The following is an 18,547-nucleotide window of genomic DNA, read 5'->3' as shown; positions in this document are numbered from 1 at the left end:
ACACACATTACTGTTGACACACCGCAAAATCCTAATACTGAGCGGTGTGTACAAAATGATACCAGAGTGTTTACTCTGCGTACAATTGAAACCAGACAGAAATGGAACTATGTTTATAAGTATAGAGACAGATATTGTTTGAAAATAGCACATCTACAAGCTTGCGTTGTGAGCCCGTAGATCTGCTATTTTCAAATTAAAGTCGTTAAACTGACTCATTTAAATGATCCCTGACCCCACTTTGAGAACCACTGTCTTAAAGGAGTAGTTCACCCAAAAGAATCGTATTTTCTATCAATTACACACCCCATGAAGCCTTGAATTGATGGAGATTTTTTTTTCTCCTACCCCTCAAGACTCTTTGAGTCTCCTACCGGATGCATTACTCTGACTCTGCCAGTCATCAAATTATTGGCTCAGGAATGCGACAAAAACATAAAAATCTCCATGAATTCAATGCTTCATGGGGTGTGTAGAAAATTGATAGAAAATAAGATTTGTTTTGGGTGAACTACTCCTTTAAGTAAAAGCTTGGTTGTTTTGAAAGGGCGGAGCGCCTTCTCCGTTCGACCGTAACTTCGGGACCAAGATCTCGGCGAAGGCGATGCAGTGGATCTCTAAGAAGCTGCAGGAGACATACAGACACGGTACGCTTGCCAAGTAGAACAACCGTGGTGGTGTTGTTGTTGGATAGAAGCTTGTTGCTGTGACTTGTACAGTAGATTCTCCCTTCAGATGTGTGGTTTGTGATGTGTTTACCTGGATCTGTCATGGAGTCACTCGCTTTAAGAATTCATTCATTTATTTAAGTGGTTATGGATTTGTATTATGTTGTGAATGTTACTTGACTCAACCTCAAAGTCTTTATATACTTTCTTTAATTTTTTTCAATGTATTTAGCCACTGCACGTGATGCTCAATCTTCTTTTTAACTTATTGAACCCAGCATCCCAATTCTGGGGGGAAACATTCACCAAAAAGTGTCGATCTACAAGCTTGCAAGATGTTGCGTTGCGACGTCTTGTGAGCTTGTAGATCGGCTATTTTCGGGCAAAGAGATTTGGTGTAGAGAGGGAGGGAAAGATTCCAAATACGGTAAGAAACACAGGTTTGTTTCTCTAAATCTAGAGGGTTTAAGTGGTTAATTATTTAGTTCATTATTAGTTAACTATTCTGTTGAAAAACCACACTGCAGTGTATCTTACCTAAAGGATAAAAGTTAAAGTTGGAACTCTTTCCTGTTCTTTCCTGTCTATTTGCGGTGCAACATGGATGACATAAGATGAAGGTAAATCACTTGTCTATGTTTTCTGACTCCATGACCATCTGTTTATTCAGCTATGTTTCCTCGCTTTTTTAGTGCTGCTTCAACATATGCTTCAATATTTTTATGTTTTGTTATTTTGGTCAAGTTTGGAAGCCCTCGCCCTAATTACTAAAAGCTAATTGGCAAGCCGTTTCCAAATTTACCAAAAAAAAACTAAAAAAGGCCTATGAAAAATATGTGAGCATCTTTCTTATACATTGACACATATTTTTTTGTCCCATCTGTGCTTGTGTTGTCTATAGAGCTTCATATCACCATTAGTGTTTTAGAACTGTGGACAACTTGTTTATTTCATAATTTTTATTCAAAATCCATCACTTAATAAGAACTGTGTTCCAAAAATAACAATGCAATGAATCCAGGTATACTGTATCGTTTATTTAAAGGGAGAGAGTGGGGGTGCTTAGGGGAGAGCTCTATCAGCACGAGAAAGAGGGGGAGAAAGAGCCTATTTCACCCACGCATTAACCCGGCCAATGGTGGCAAATGGAAATGCTATTTTTATTTATTTTGTTCCAATGTTTAAAAACACAAATCAATCGTTAATCACAATTATTTGAGTGACAATTAATCAGCAAATTAAAATGTATGCGTGACTAAAGAGGGGTTATATTAAGTGATGTTTATACAAAGTCAATGGGATTCTTCATTGGGAACATTTCCTTATGACCCAGGGGAAGTGGCTTTGACCTTCAGTTCTCTCGATAGACCGCTGTCTGTCAATGTCATCACTGTCACAAAGCATCAGTAGTCCTGTGTCGCACATCACCTCACCCCCCACCTCCATCCTGTCTTTGTTGCCACGCTTTCACTGCACAGAGCATTCACTAAGAATACCCTAACATTTAAAGGTGCTGTAAGTTATAGTTTTTTAGTAAAAAATTAAAATAAAAAAAAGTTCAGAAGTTACAGGTCTGATAGGAATCATTGCTTTACATTGTTTGTTACAGTAACAGGGGTCTCACCGTCTCGCCAGCTCTTTAATAAACAGAAAATACATTTTCAGAGGGGTTAATTATTTCATCCAATCAGGAGAGAGAAGGGTTACATATACTCCAATCAGGAGTGAGAACCCCACAAAGATTTTGTGGGGTTCTAGATTTATATCAGCTTGTGTTCCAGTTCCAATTTTGTCTGCTCATGCGTACGTTTCATCACTTCCATTTGACTTGTTTGTCCTTTCTCCTGAGGTCTCCCTCCTGTTTATTATAGAGGTGGAGATATGCGGAGACCCCTGTTATTGAACAAACACTATATGGCAATAATTGCTATGGGAATACAGAGCTATTTAAAACTTATTTTAACCCAAAACATATCACTAACAAAAAACTAAAGCCACTAATGTTAAGAGCACGCCAAGGCATGCTGGAAAACACTGTTCTGAAAGTGGTGTCGACTAGAGCTGGGCAATATATCAGTATGAGACTAGAAATAATCTGGGATTATGTTATAATATACTGATATATTGTAGGACCAATGCGACCCAGTCAAATTCCTCATTATGTGAACATACCGCAACAATAAACACATTCTAGTTCATTTTTTTTTCCCCTGGTCTTAACGTCTGCATTACTGTAAAACATTGGTTCTCTAGCTTTATTTTATTTCATTCCAAGGACCGCCCCATAACTCTGAGAGTGTACAAGTGGAACCAAATGTACACTCTCAGAGTTGCAGACCTTTTAAGGCTCCAATTGGAACCCCCAAAAGGAACCCTGAGGGTTGAGAACCACTGCGGTTAAAATGACAGTATGATCTGAACTTAAAATGAACAACAAACGCCTCTACCTGATTGGTCATCATATCCACATTACTAATGATCTCTTCTTTAAAAAAAAAAGTTTTTAAAAAGCGCTAATGAACAATCCCCAAAATATTGTCACATTATTGATATTGAGGTATTAGGTTAAAAATACAGTATTTGATTTTCGTCAATATGGCCCAGCCCCAGTGTCGACAGCATATTAAACCTGTGTGTATTCCAGCGCTCACTGCTGTGTGTGTTGTTCCTGTGTAGGACGAGTGTTCGCTAACTCGGAGGACTCGTGCTGCTTACTGGGAATGCGTCGTAGAGCCCTGGTCTTCCAGCCTGTCCTACAGCTCAAACCGGAGACTGACTTTGTGTATGTATTACTGTTACATTATCTCTTTGTTACAACTAGTTACATTTGTGTATGCATACTGTAGCTTTGCCTGGTACTCTTATGTATTCTATCTGTACCAGGTGGGTAACTTTGTGTACCTGGCAATGTTGGTATTAAAACCAGGAGCGCATCTGTGTAACCACTCTAACCATTATTTTATACTTTGTTTATTAAAAAAATAGCAGATATACAAGCTCATTGAGCACACTCTGAGCTTGTAGATCTGCTATTTTTGAAAAATGTGTGCAAATCTTTGAATATATATGGCGAAGATTTTTAACTCAAATATTTGTTTCTGGAGGTCCCTGGAACAAATGTTCGCTTTAAAGAATATGTATTCAAAGATTTGCAAACATTTTCAAGATTTTTCAAAACATTTTCTACAAGCATTATATCTGTATATCTGCTATTTTTGAATAGCCAAAGAAATCTTAAAATGACACAGATGCGTTCCCTGTCTTAACCCATTAAGACCTGGAACGCATCTGTGTCACTTAAGATTTCTTTGGCTATTCAAAAATAGCAGATATACAAGCTCATAGTGCGGCACCGAGTGCCGCGCTATGAGCTTGTAGATCTGCTATTTTTGAACAATCTTGAAAAAATATTTTTTAGATTTTTTTCAAAAAAGTTAGGATTTAGATTTTTTTTAAGAATCGCATCAGGTCTTAATGGGTTGGGTTCAAAACTCATGTTGAAATGTGCTTCTCACAGCCACAGGATCCCCAAGGAACAGTGGTGGTTGAAGCTGCGTCCGCTGATGAAGATCCTGGCCAAGTACAAGACCAGCTACGACGTGTCCGACGCCGGCCAGCTGGAGCACGTGATCCGCAACCGGCCCAGAGAGTCCGACGGAGCTGCCACCGTCACCATGTGAGAATGAGGGAGGCCCGGCCCGGCCCGCCAGGACCATAATGTGTGTGTGTCCCCACCTACCCCCCACCCCACCACCACCCCTCAGTCTGCGAGGCAGTCAGCGTATCGTCGTGTTTGTAAAAGAGTTTAAACAGCTCGCTCTCTGTTGAGACTCAATATATACTTCGCTGTGCGGCTGTGCAGTCACTTGAAAAAATTATGTATTAAACACTTGAACCCCAGCATATTCCGGGGGGGAACATTCAGCAGAAATAGCAGATCTACAAGCTCAAAACGTGTCTCGTTGCGGCTCGTAGATCGGCTATTTTTGGTGAAGAGATTTTGGTGTAGACCAAAAAGAAGTACCCAGGGCCCAGGTTCACTAAGACTAGTGGGTTTAATTGGTTAAGTTGAACATATGCGAATCATGCGGAGCGATGCGACCGCGTGACAAAGTATAGATTAAGTCTCTTTTCCTCTCGCCTAACACTGTGTGATCATGTTCTGACAATACCCCCCACACACAGAAGGCTCAACATTCACCATTCCATTGTTTTCCGTTTCCATTGTTTAGTATAGTTACTAGGGACCTTAACCCGAAGCTCTGCAGTGCTCCTGAACTCTTGAAGAAATTCAAAGTCAAAATGTGTTAAGACGCACACAGCCCACACCATGCCATGACAACAACCACTGACTGTTCATGTGTGTATCTTTGTTGCCCTGGTTGTTCGTTGTCGCCGTCATTTCTAAATTGCACTTTCTCTGTTTCTGAACCTCCTTTAAGTAGGCTATGACAGTATAAATCCTAAATTCTGTAGAACCTTTCTGTGTGTGTGTGTGTATATACAGTATATATACAGCATATATATCTGCCTATAGGGCCAGTGTGAGGCTCAGCGTATTAATGTGTCAGACCGACGCAGAACACGAATACGCTCAGTAGAGTGCAGTCCTCCAACCAAGGCCTAAACTGCCTAGTTTTTTGCTCATTTGAAAGTTTGGCCTGATGAGTGGCGCTAAAAAAGGTCAAGGGGTCACCGAATCCGGTCGTTATTTGTGGAGATAGGTCGGTCACAGACCGACACGCGGACGAGGCAAAAACAACCTCCTTGTTAGAGATGAGGACTCTACTGCTTGCTGCAGGTGGAGAGCACTGTCTGACAAGCTTTACATTTCAAAGAAAGGTTTTACTTTTTAATACTATTCATTGTTTTTTGCTCGAAACACTTGGATGTAACATATTTAATTTAGGCACTGCTGTACTAAGTATAGGTAATATATTGTATTGCACCATTAATTTAAATGTGTAAGAACAGCTGATGTTTCCCACACAATAAACATCCGATATACAAAATGTCCCCTAGTCGTTGATTTCTTTGTTACTAAATGGTGTCTGGAGAATGGGGTGAGTGAGCCACTTATTGTTTTTTTACATTTTGCCTTATCACAACCAGTGTTGCTTTAATGGATTAACTGGCCTGAAAATGTGGTTTGAAGTGGGATAGCTCCAAAAGTATAGAAGTAATTAAAAAAAAATATCACAGCGATTCAAATCCTAAAATAGCTCAAAATTTTTTGTAACATGACTGCAAACAGGTGAATGAAAAAAAGCTTGAAAATACCATATACTTTGCATTGGTTGATATTTAAGTAAAAATCTTAAATTGTGAATCGAGTTTCTTTGTAGGTTAAAGTATGAAGGAATAGCAAGGTAGGACTGCACGATTATGGCCAAAATGATTATCACGATTATCACACATTTTACATATCAATAATCGGACGATCATTTTTATGTAATTGTGGGAAGTCAAAATCGTGACCAGGATTAACATTCAATTGTGCAGCCCTGAAATAATGTTTTATTTCATGATCAATAAAGATATCAATCAATCAAAAAGTGCCTTGGGAGCCAAAATCATGAGCTCAGTTTTTTTGCTGTTGAGTTTGAGTGGTTGTCCAGGTTTTTATTCAAGCAGGCAGTTTACGATGGACTGTGGGGGAGCAGGGTGGCTGGTGTAATAAGAAAGGACAGTTTTCCACACAATAAAGTTGTATGCTATCGTATGGGTACTTATCTGCTTGGAGGCTGTTCCATGGGGGCATATAAACTAAAAGTAGCCTTGGTGATTCATGTGAGAGATGTTGCTGAGTTCATGATGTTCCTGAGGGAAAATCAACAATCATAAATCATGTCATGTCATTCTTCCGAAATGAGTAGAGTCAATAATCATACTGTCACGCTACAGAGTGACAGTATGAATGTTTGATATCACAAGGTACTGTATAGCTGGCATAAACACACACCTGAGGTGGTGGAACCTAATGTGGTGAGACGGATCAGACCGTGTGTATTAAAGTATTGTGGTACTCATATTGGCACTGCAGTCATACATTAAAGGAGAATTTTGGACTAGCCTTTATATGACGTTATGTCCTAGGACGAGTGGTACAGTAGAACATTTTCATAACCAGTGGTGTAAAGTAACTAAGTACATTTACTTAAGTACTGTACTTAAGTGCAATTTTGAGGTATTTTTTACTTTACCGGAGTATTTCCAATTTTCAATACTTTTACTTCTACTCTACAAATATTGTACTTTTACTCCACTACAATTATTTGAAAACTGTAGTTACTAGTAACTTTGCAGATATAAAATATTATATTATAAAACATACATTAACCACTTTAGCCCTATTTCATACATAGGCTATTTGAAAATAGTTGATGTACTTTAAGTACATTTTGATGCCAATACTTTTGTACTTTTACTCAACTAACATTTTGAACACAGGCCTTTTACTTGTAACAGAGTATTTGGTATTGCTACTTTTATTTAAGTAAAATATCTGAGTACTTTTTCCACCACTGTTCATAACTCCATTCTAAACGATCACAACCGGAGGTTGGGAGGTTGTGGGTTCAACCCCTGGCTAAGGCTATATAAATGGTCCCCAATGCCTCCCTATACTTGGTACAAAGTTGGGAGGGTCCCTGCTTGAATGGGGTCTTTGCAGCATCCTAGCATCATGTCCCAGAGATGTATTTTTTTCATCAAGCTGCCTCACACAAACACAAAAAACACACCAGGATTTGATGCAAAATTGGCGAAATGTCCCTTTAATAATAACTGGCTGATCCACCAGGCACCTCAAGGTAAGTTACACTCATGTGGAACATACAGTTATGTGGTGCAAATAAAACAGTTAGGCTGTCACAAGGCCATTACAATAAATACACACATACATCAATCTATCTAACATGACCCCCATGCAGTGGTGTTAAAAAGTACTACTGGGGCGGCATGTGGCTCAGGGGTCGGATGGAAACCGATGAGGTTCCCAGTTCGATCCCGGGCTCCCCCAGTTAGTGTCGAAGTGTCCTTGAGCAAGACGCTGAACCCCTAATTGCTCCCGATGAGCAGGTTGGTGCCTTGCATGGTTTCCTCCGCCATCGGTGTATGAATGTGTGTGTGAATGGGTGAATGTAATGCACAATCTATGTAAAGCGCTTTGAATGAAAGTGCTATATGAATGCACCATTTACTACAATGTTTTACTTAAGTAAAAGAACCAATAGCCTACTGCAATGTAGAAATACTCTGTTACAAGTAAAAGTCTGTAATTCAAAATGTACTTGAGTAAAAGTACATAAGTATTGGTATCAAAATGTAATTAAAGGACCAAAAGTAGAAAGTACTCATTATGCAGAATGTCCCATTTCACAAGTTTTTTAAAATGTATACAAATCTTTTGAAAATAGCAGATCTACAAGCTCACAATACGTCTTGTAGAACGGCTATTTTCAAATGGTCGAAATGTATATAGGGCTGAAGTAGGTAATGTAGGTTTTGTAATAATAATAAAAATCTACAAAGTAACTAGTCACTAAAGTTTTCAAATAATTGTAGTGGAGTAAAAGTACAATATTTGCCTCTGAGATGTAGTGGAATAGAAGTAAAAAGTACAGAAAATTGGAAATACTCCAGTAAATTGTCCTTAAGTACAGTATTTGAGTAAATGTACTCAATAACTTTGCACCACTGTGATTTAGTCTCGAGCTCTTGTTAATTTGCTGCTATAGTGCATGTGCACCGAGGAAGCAGCAGGTGGCGCCAAAGCACTGTGCTGAGTGTGCTCTCTCTGCTGGTGATGGGGTTCGTCAGGTCCGTTGTGATTCAGTGTCACTTGCTGTAACAGTGCAGCAGCAACACACACACACACACACACACACACACACACACACACACACACACACACACACACACACACACACACACACACACACGCGCGCACGCGCACACGCACACGCACACGCACACGCACACACACACACACACACACACACACACACACACACACTATGCTCTCCTTGCTGCTTGTGAGGTGAGGTTCATCAGGTCCAAATATTTTCGTCACTACTTTTTTTCACTGACGAAAACTAAGCAAAAACTAGACTAAAATGTCAGGGAGGGACTAGTGGAGAAGAGATCCAGTAGAACTAAAAGACAATCAATTTATGTTTGGTTGTGCTCGGGTGTTGCGCTCTGAAAATAGCAGATCTACAAGCTCACAACACTGTGAACTTGCCTATTTTCAGCATGCAATCAAGTGTAAAATCTACCATTATTTGACACCATCAAAGCACGGCCAAAATAAATTTTGTCATCAAAATCAACTGTAGATTTAGTGGACTAAAATCTTATGATGTTTAGTCGACTAAAACTTTTCAGATGACTAAAATATGACAAAAACAAATTGACATTTTATTCAAAAGACTAAGACTAAACTAAGTAAAAATGTGCTGTCAAAATTAACACTGCTCTGGACTACTTCAATGCATGGTGGCTTATTATTAACCACACAAACGCTAGACTCCCCATTCAGGTATGTCATGATAAGCTTACATCTGGCGAATATGGGCCAACATTTGGTGAAAATAGCAGATCTACAAGCTCTAAACACACTGTGGCCATGTGACCCGCATTATATCTTGTAGATCGGCTATTTTCGGCACAGAGATTTGGTGTAGACAGAAAAAAGCACTGACCCCCCTGGGGTAGGCCTACCCGAGTGTATAGGGTGTATGTGGTTAAAGTCGATTAATTTGCCTTGTGTTTGAGTGCACACACGTGTACGAGCACTGTGTGTGTGTGTGTGTGTGTGTGTGTGTGTGTGTGTGTGTGTGTGTGTGTGTGTGTGTGTGTGTGTGTGTGTGTGTGTGTGTGCGTGCGTGCGTGCGTGCGTGCGTGCGTGTGTGTGGATGCACATGTGTATGTGTGTGTGCGTGTGTGATAGAGAGAGAGAGAGAGAGAGAGACAGCCATAATTATGATTATTTTTAATTAATTAACCTTATCATTTGAAAGGAAATTTCAATTTCCCATGGGTGTATTAAATATGTGTATATGTAATTGGGCTCGACTTCCCGCTTAAATGGATCTACCTTTTTTTCCCCGTCGTTGTCCATAAGCAATTACATGCAGACATGGCAAGACCGTCTGTGGCCATTGCTAAGTGACAGCGCAGTGACATGAAATGATGCGAACAAAAAAGCGTACCTGAATCACATAAAATTCCCCACAGCTTCCCCTTCTCGTCGTAATTATCATCCGCTACACAAGCCAGCAGAGTGGTTCATTCAAGCTCTTTACACCCACGCCTTCTACACACAAAAGATGCATAGTTTCCTGTCACTATAATGTCACTATAATTTCCCCGGACCCCGGCGGCGGGCACGTGGATCATGGCCGAGGCCATTGGCCGCATTTTTTGCCGGCGTCCTCTTTCTCCCTGAGCATGAAATTAACAAAATCCAATAATTTGGGCTGATTTAAGAATGCGAGGCGGAACCCGTTGGGGGTCATATATACATAGGTAATCAATACTAATTAGCATTTCATTTCTCTCCCTCCCTCGTCTCGCTCTTTCTTCCCCCTTCAGAAAATCGCACGCGCGTTTGATCTCCTCGGCCTGATTAAAGGTTGCAAATGAAGGGTGTTAGCCGCCCCGCACTCGCCGTCAAAGAGCGAGCGGCGCACTCAGTAACTTTGTCTTCATTTACTTCTACATTGTCTTCAGACAAGGCCCCCCAATTATAAGCTCGCACTGAATCTCCGAAATGGCCTTCGCAAATTGACCCTTTTTAGATTAAAAGCACATTCACCGTCTCTCTCTCTCGCTCGCTGACTCTGACTCGACATTCTGGCGTAAACACAGATGAAAAAATATTGTCCGGGAATTTTCTCGTGCTGTAAATAGCATATATACAGCCGTCCATGGTACTAAAATAGATTTCTATAAAGGTTTTGTGATCACAATAGTAATGAGAGCCAATAAATCCCTGCTTGGTGTTATTGAGAAAACTATATTTATTTATTTATTTTTTGACTCCTAATGAATTGTGCAGGCCTATACGTGACATGTTGCCCGATGAATATTTATGAGCGAATAAATCCATGCAAAAATAAACGAGCTTATAATACATTTCAGGAGAGGTGACAGAGTATAGTAGAACTTATGGATTTTCCGACGTGAATAGGTTCCCTGCTTCATTCCTATATTGGCAGCTTTGAAAACACACTCTGGTTGGTGTTGGTTGACAAAGAAATACCACTGAATCACAGGAGCCATTTCCACACGTTGTCCAAGGGATTTGATGCTTCACACGCACATGCACACGCACACACACACACACACACACACACACACACACACACACACACACACACACACACACACACACATACACACACACACACACACACACACACACACACACACACACACACACACACACACACACACACACACACACACACACACACACACACACACACACACACACACACACACACACACACACACCAATGAGGACCAAGAAAATGGTCCTCACAATGTAAATTCTCAAATTCTATCTATTTGTGGGGACCTTTGGCCCTGACAAGTATAGAAATACAAGTACACACATACACACACACGCTCGTGCGCGTGCAGCCTTGCACACACGAGACGAGGCCCTGGCTTAAAACAGGACCCAAAGTCGCACACCAATTTAGGATTTCCCACAATCCACCGGACAAGCTTCGGAATTCTCCAATTCTCATCTGGCGAATCTTCCCTCTTGGCAATTAAGCCAGTCAGGGAGGCATGGAAAGCTCCCTATTCCATTAACCTCTCTCCACTCTCTCTCCCTCTATCTGTCCACTGAGCCTTAACTTCCTTATTACTACAAGTCGGCAGTATTTTGTTTGGGAAGCGATTAGTGAAATCTACATGAAAAGAACCCCCCCCCCACGCACACACACACACACACACACACACACACACACACACACACACACACACACACACACACACACACACACACACACACACACACACACACACACACACACACACACACACACACACACAAACACGCACACACACACTCAGACACCCAATGCCCCCATAATTCCCGCTCTCTCTTCCCCACACTTCATTGGGATCAGACAGATCTAAAGAATGGTATTGGAGCGCTAATGAAATTCGCTCCGCGTGATTTCCGATGTTAATCTTTTTACATGAAAGTGACTTGTGTCTTTATTTACTCGTTTTCCAATGTGACAAATCGTGCAGCAGAGCCGGCGGACGTTACATGGCTGCCGATGGGGCGCTTTGCTCCCTCCAATTTAACCAGAAGGGTAGGAGGCTAGGAGGAGCGCCGGGCTGGCAGTCAGCTTAGAGACGGCGCCTCATGCTTTGATGTATTGAAGTTAATATCTTCCTGACATTTCTCAGGACAGATTTTCATCACTGGATTCATCTGTACTTTTGGGGGCTCTGTGATAAATGACTGAGGACATTCATTTTCCTCCCCTCGCCTCGCCTCTCTGTGGAAGAATCAGAAGTTGCCGTGCGCATGTGTGTGTGTGTGTGTGTGTGTGTGTGTGTCTGTCTGTCTGTCTGTCTGTCTGTCTGTCTGTGTGCATATGTGTTTGAGCGTGTGCGATTGTGCCTGCGTGACGTGCGTGCATATGCATACGTGTGTGTGTGTGTGTGTGTGTGTGTGTGTGTGTGTGTGTGTGTGTGTGTGTGTGTGTGTGTGTGTGTGTGTGTGTGTGTGTGTGTGTGTGTGTGTGTGTGTGTGTGTGTGTGTGTGTGAGTGTGTTTGTGTGTGTGTGTGTTTGTTTGATCTCTGAGGTGTGGGGGTATGAACGGTTGCATGTGTGCGTGTGTGCGTGTGTGCGTGCACATGTCACGCCTAATGTGCATGTGGGCAATAGCGTGCATGTCAGTTTGCGCCCATAAGCATGTGTGAGTGAGTGAGTGAGTGAGTGAGTGAGTGAGTGAGTGAGTGAGTGAGTGAGTGAGTGAGTGAGTGAGCGACCCCAGTATGTGTGAGCATGACAGGAAATAGACGGTGGCATTAATGGAGCTGACGCTAATTTGACAAGAGCGCCCGCTAACATTTGAAGTCACTCGTAGTTCATAAGAATAATATTAACTCTGCATTAACATGCCAGGCGGTCTGTCTGTCGCAACAGATGCCGAGCGTTTCGGAAAGCCGACGTCTGGAGCATGCTACACCCAGGAGCTATATGCAACAACAAGAAAAGCCTCATTCTTGCTGTTTAAGGCCATGAACTGCGCGCCGTGCTTGCTAGCATACTGAACCTCCCACCCTGGCCAGAGGGATTGTGACACAGACACTGGTGGGAGAATGTACTCTGAATACCCCAATGTAGAAATAGCCTACTCTGTTACAGGCGATTGTATCAAACGGCGATAAACTCGCCAATATTACACCTCCACTCTTTGTCTCTGTCAAGATTTGTTTTGGAAAATAAAATCCGACTGTGTCATTTACGTTATGAGCAACTTTCTTTCTTTGATGCAGATCTCATGCTGAATGTTCATATTCACAAGTTTTGTCTAACGTTTTAAATATTTGTCACAATCTTTCGAAAATAAAAGATTATTTAGAATAGACAAAGTATGACATAGGACTTCATTGTTTAGTGTAAGTTTTGTAATAATAATCTAAATCAGCAAGTAGGTCAGAGCAAGTAAAGTAAAAAATGCAGTATTTGCCTCTGAGATATTGTATAGTGGAGTAGTAGTTTAAAGTATCAAAACATTGACGTACTCAAGTAAACTAAATGCATCTCAAGATTGCACTCCAGGTACAGTACTTGAGTAAATGTACTCAATTACTTTCCCCCCGTGATAGTGAACAATCCCCCCCTGGCTGGATGGATTGCAACACAGTCACCATCGTGCAGCATTCTGCAGATAGCTAAAAGCGACAGTGCTTTTTATGTAACGGTTAAAGAGCAGGTTTGGGGGTAAAACGAGCTCCGATCCATCACCGCACAGAGCTTCCAGGCAGGCCACCCATTCTAACGTGATGCATTGCTAGCATGCCCTTGAGGAAAAAAAACGCACACGAGCTCTTTCTTTACGCGCAAACAACACACACGCAAGCTCACCAAAAAACTCAGACGCACACACACACACATCACACACACATACAACTATTGTGTGCATACGGAGATGCACACACAGATGCTAACACATCCACACGCACACACATGTAATACAATTGTACTTGGTACGCTCTTTTTACACTCTACATCCAATCTCTTCCAAGCTCATCCAAGCAACCACCACCTAAACTGCCCCTATAGGCCTACCCCCAACACACACACACACACACACACACACACACACACACACACACACACACACACACACACACACACACACACACACACACACACACACACACACACACACACACACACACACACACACACACACACACACACACATGCACACACACACACACACACACACACACATGCACACACACGCGCGCGCCCACACACACACACACACACACACACACACACACACACACACACACACACACACACGCACACACGCACACACACACAGACAGACATGTTTTGTGTGTGCGTAAGGGCGGAGAGGGCCATTAAGTCCCCACCATTAACACTAATCAAAAACCACTTTACCTGATAAGAGCGGTGGGGGTGTGCGTACCACCCACCAGCCGTGGTCCATCCTTCTCCTGCTGTTATTGACCAGGACCTAAACAAGGTGCCAGCAGCAGAGACCATGAAGGTGATGAAGAGACGGAAGCCGGCTCCGCTAATTCTTGTGGAGAAGGGACATGCTCAATGACTGCAGAGGCCCGGGCCCCATCGTTTGTTGTACCACGCGGAAATGCACTACACACAGCCACGCACGCACACACACACACGTACGCACGCACGTACACATACACACACACACACACACACACACACACACCAAACAGTAACAAACATTAATTTCTTTGCACCGGCATCAATATAAGACATAGTGGAACAAAAACACTAAACATGCATTTACTTAGATTTGCTGGACTTACAGTTACATCAATTCACACTGAGAACCTGCACATGTAATGTAAAAGGTAATGATGCTCTCTCTCTCTCTCTCTTTTTCTCTCACACGCACGCACGTGCACACACACGTGCACACACACGTGCACACACGCGCACACACACACACACACACACACACACACACACACACACACACACACACACACACGCACACACGCACACACGCGCACACACACACACACACACACACACACAGAAATAAGCACATATACCTCTACAATATGGATCGGCCATTGACTACAGCTCATGAAAGATGCAGTTATGCAAATAGGTGTGTGGGTGAGTGAGTGCCAGCCTTATGCCCCCCTGGGACCCCAGTGCATGGGACCGTTCTCTACTTGCATTCTGCATCTGAAGCAGAGTTTAAAGGAATAAAGGTGCAGTGGACTGGTGCAATTTGAAGCCTTCAGCTCAAGAACAAAAAAAGAAAAGCTAATTTCAGTGATGCTCAAATTGATCAATTAAAGCTACAACCTGGAACATATTTTAACGACTTAATCCCTCTGTTCTTCGTAAAACGGACCAGAGTAGTTGGACCTACGCCCAATCTCTTCGCTAAAAATAGCAGCATCAACAAGCTCACAGCGTGTCATAACGTGACGCATTGTGAGCTTGTAGAGCTGTTACTTTTGACAAATTTCGCCCCAAGAATATGGATGCTGGGGTTCAAGTGGTTAAGATGTATTTATTTATTCTGGCAGTGAATGAGTTAACACATTGGCTGCCAAAGACGCATATCTGCGTTCTATTTAATTTCTCGCCTGGCTGCCAAAGACGCAGATCTGCGTTCTATTTAAAAAAAAAAAAAAGTTTTTTTTTTTTTTTTTTTTTTTCGTTTTTTTCTTATTTTTAGACCCAAAGACCAAGGAGATATGATATATCAAAGATTTAAACTCCTATCCACTTCATTGTTAACTTAAAACTTAAAAAATCTGTATCTTGGCTCCTGAGAATTTTTTTTTTCAATGAAAAATCTCTGGCAGTCTACAGCTAAAAATCTGAAATAATTCTGGCAGGAAATGATTAAGAATGCGACAAAAAACTCCATGAATTCAATGCTTCATGGGGTGTGTAATTGACAGAAAATAAGATTTTGTTTGGGTGAACTACTCCTTTAACACACAGTACAGATTAGTTAAAATTATTCATTAAGCCAATAATTTGATTACCGGTGGAAAGATGCCAATGTATCTAGTAGGAGACTCAAAGGAGTCCTACCGGAGAGACCGCTGGTCATCAAATTATTGATTTAGGAATGCGACAAAAACAAAAAAACTCCATGAATTCAATGCTTCATGGGGTGTGTAATTGATAGAAAATACCCAATTTTTTTGGGTGAAATACTTTAATAACTAGTACAGTATATCTGCAGTGGTTTGAATGTGTCTCCCTAATGACTGGTGGACAATGTCATTAAAGTTATTTGAAGCAGACAGTGCACTGGATTGACCACTACTGTACATAGATTAGATACACTGCCATCTTTATTGTAGTTTGAACATGGTTTCAGTTTACTTCTCTCTGACATAAAACGTACAAAAGCATTATAACCAGTTACACATTATTCACTTCATAATGACTGGGATCCCCCCAGGGCTCTATACTCGGTCCCCTCCTTTTAACCCTCAGCATCAAATTAGTCGATCTATCGTATAAGCTCACAATGCGTCGTGTTGTGGCGCGTCGTGAGCTTGTAGATCTGCTATTTTTGCCAGATGCTGCTACAGTACATGCTGTGAGATATTTTAAGTGAATGCTGTGTGCAAGTTTCTTACTCCTCCTAGGTTATATAAACATCTACTTAGATGTATGTCTGTGTGTATGTAAAAGTGAGCCGTGCCAGTGTCCTTGGCATTGTTCAACACACGTAATGATATGCCCAAAATAGGGATGCCGGGTTCAAAGTGATTAATATAGGCCTGCACTAATATGCACTAGCTGGCTTTTTAGAGACAGAGAAATTCCACACAAAGCCAACCCTTGCAAATTGCCAGAGCTTAGTGGAATGCGTAATCAGCCGCACTTCATCATATCTCCTCCTGTTTATTTATTTGATCCTCTCTTAAATGCACGGTGCATACTCTACAGGAGAGAGGCGCACTTTAGGATGAGGGTGCACTTAAAATGACAAACAAATCGAATTGTCAGGCGGTTGCATTCTTTTCTGACACCGCCACACAACCATAAATCAGGTGTCAGAGTTTACTTATCCGTGCTTGGGCGGCGCAGTGGTAAAAGTCCCTGCCCACCACTACGAAGGTTGTGGGTTCGAATCCACCGTGGTGCATTCGGCTTTGTCCATGCGTCTACACGAACATAATTGGCCTATGTTCGGGGCAGGGAGGGTGATACTGGTGGTTATTGCACGTACTCCTACGGGCTGGGGCGGCACCTATCAGCGGGGAGTGTTCGGCAGGAGGAGTAGGGCGAAGGCTCTACGTCCTCCTGGTGGGGGCTCCTCACTGGTAGGTGAGTCAGTAGGATACGACAGCAGTGACAACACAGAAATGTTTGTGGGGAGGAATTAATTGACAAAACGACTTAATTGGGGAGAAAAGGGAGTACAAAAATGTATAGGGATTAAGTGGTTAACGCTACAGATTTAACAGTGGCTGCACATTAGTCCCATGCACGGACCATTTTTCCACATTCCGAAAAATGTTAGTGTTGTGTTAGTTATAATACCGACCAATGATACTTCAGCACAATTTACTGCGTTTGCTACATTCCTACAAACGCATCAATAGGCCTACTGTAGCTTTTTGTAGTGGTGTTTTATTTCTCAGATTGTATTGACTTCAACCTCCCACACACAACAAGTCTGTGTGTATCTATGATGGCTTTCATGCTTGGCCCTGGCACATGGTTCTTTCTTTGCAGACGAATCGTTGCTTATCCTACATCACAGCGCATTTCATGCACACCCACATCATGTATGTGTTGCAGCATGGGGGGCAGAGGTCACGTGTGTGTGCAGTGGTGGAAAGTAACTAAGTACATTTACTTAAGTACAATTTTGAGGTATTTGTACTTGAGTATTTTTTACTTCTACTCGACTACATCTCGGATCTAAACATTGTACTTTTATTCCACTACAATTATTTGAAAACTTTAGTTACTTAGATTTTGATTAATATTACAAAACCTACATTAACCACTTCAGCTCTGTATACATTTCGGCCATTTGAAAATAGCCGATCTACAAGCCCACAATGCGTCGCGATGCGACGCATTGTGGGCTTTTTTCAATAGCATCAGCTATTTTCAAAATATTTTTTACTTTTGGTACTTTAAGTACATTTCGATGCCAATACTTTTGTACTTTTCCTCAAGTACATTTTTAATTCCGGACTTTTTCTTGTAACAGAGTATTTCTATATTGCAGTATTGATACGAATCATTACTTACTTATCCAACATCACAGCGCATTTCATGCACACCCACATCATGTATGTGTTTACAGCAGGGGGCAGAGGTCACGTGTGTGCTGTGGAACCGAGCAGGGATGGAAGGATAGCACGGGAAGAAGATCATGTCGCTTGAGAAAGCGAGAGACAGAGGAGAACAACTGCAGTGTGCTAATACAGATTTACATCCCTTCATACATACATAATTCAATTTAATATTTCCCATTTTATGGCCCTAAATATTCATGGATGGCAAGAGCTCAGGGCAAACTTGTTCAGAAATTTGGGGGGGGGGGGGGGGGGCTTTGTGCGACAATTCTTTTCTTTCTTGTTAAGTGGGGGAGGGGGGGGTCGATAATAT

General features: G+C 41.8%; 1 protein-coding gene across 2 annotated transcripts in view; it reads left to right on the top strand.

The window, feature by feature from the left end:
* The window catches only part of pfkpa (phosphofructokinase, platelet a), a 40,174-nt gene extending 35,746 nt beyond the window's left edge, over window positions 1-4,428 (top strand). For both annotated transcript variants that reach the window (XM_080417326.1, XM_080417327.1), the window contains 3 exons: window positions 548-647; window positions 3,345-3,450; window positions 4,186-4,428. In XM_080417326.1, the coding sequence (XP_080273452.1) occupies window positions 548-647; window positions 3,345-3,450; window positions 4,186-4,348 (369 nt within the window). In that variant the 3' untranslated portion in view covers window positions 4,349-4,428. The remainder of the gene's footprint in view (window positions 1-547; window positions 648-3,344; window positions 3,451-4,185) is intronic.
* Window positions 4,429-18,547: the final 14,119 nt, after the last annotated feature.

The sequence above is a fragment of the Gymnoscopelus braueri genome (assembly GCF_963280865.1).
Source record: "Gymnoscopelus braueri genome assembly, chromosome: 21".
NCBI classification, from domain to species: domain Eukaryota; kingdom Metazoa; phylum Chordata; class Actinopteri; order Myctophiformes; family Myctophidae; genus Gymnoscopelus; species Gymnoscopelus braueri.
The sequence above is the reverse complement of the archived record's forward strand: the minus strand, read 5'-3'. Positions and strand labels throughout refer to the sequence as shown.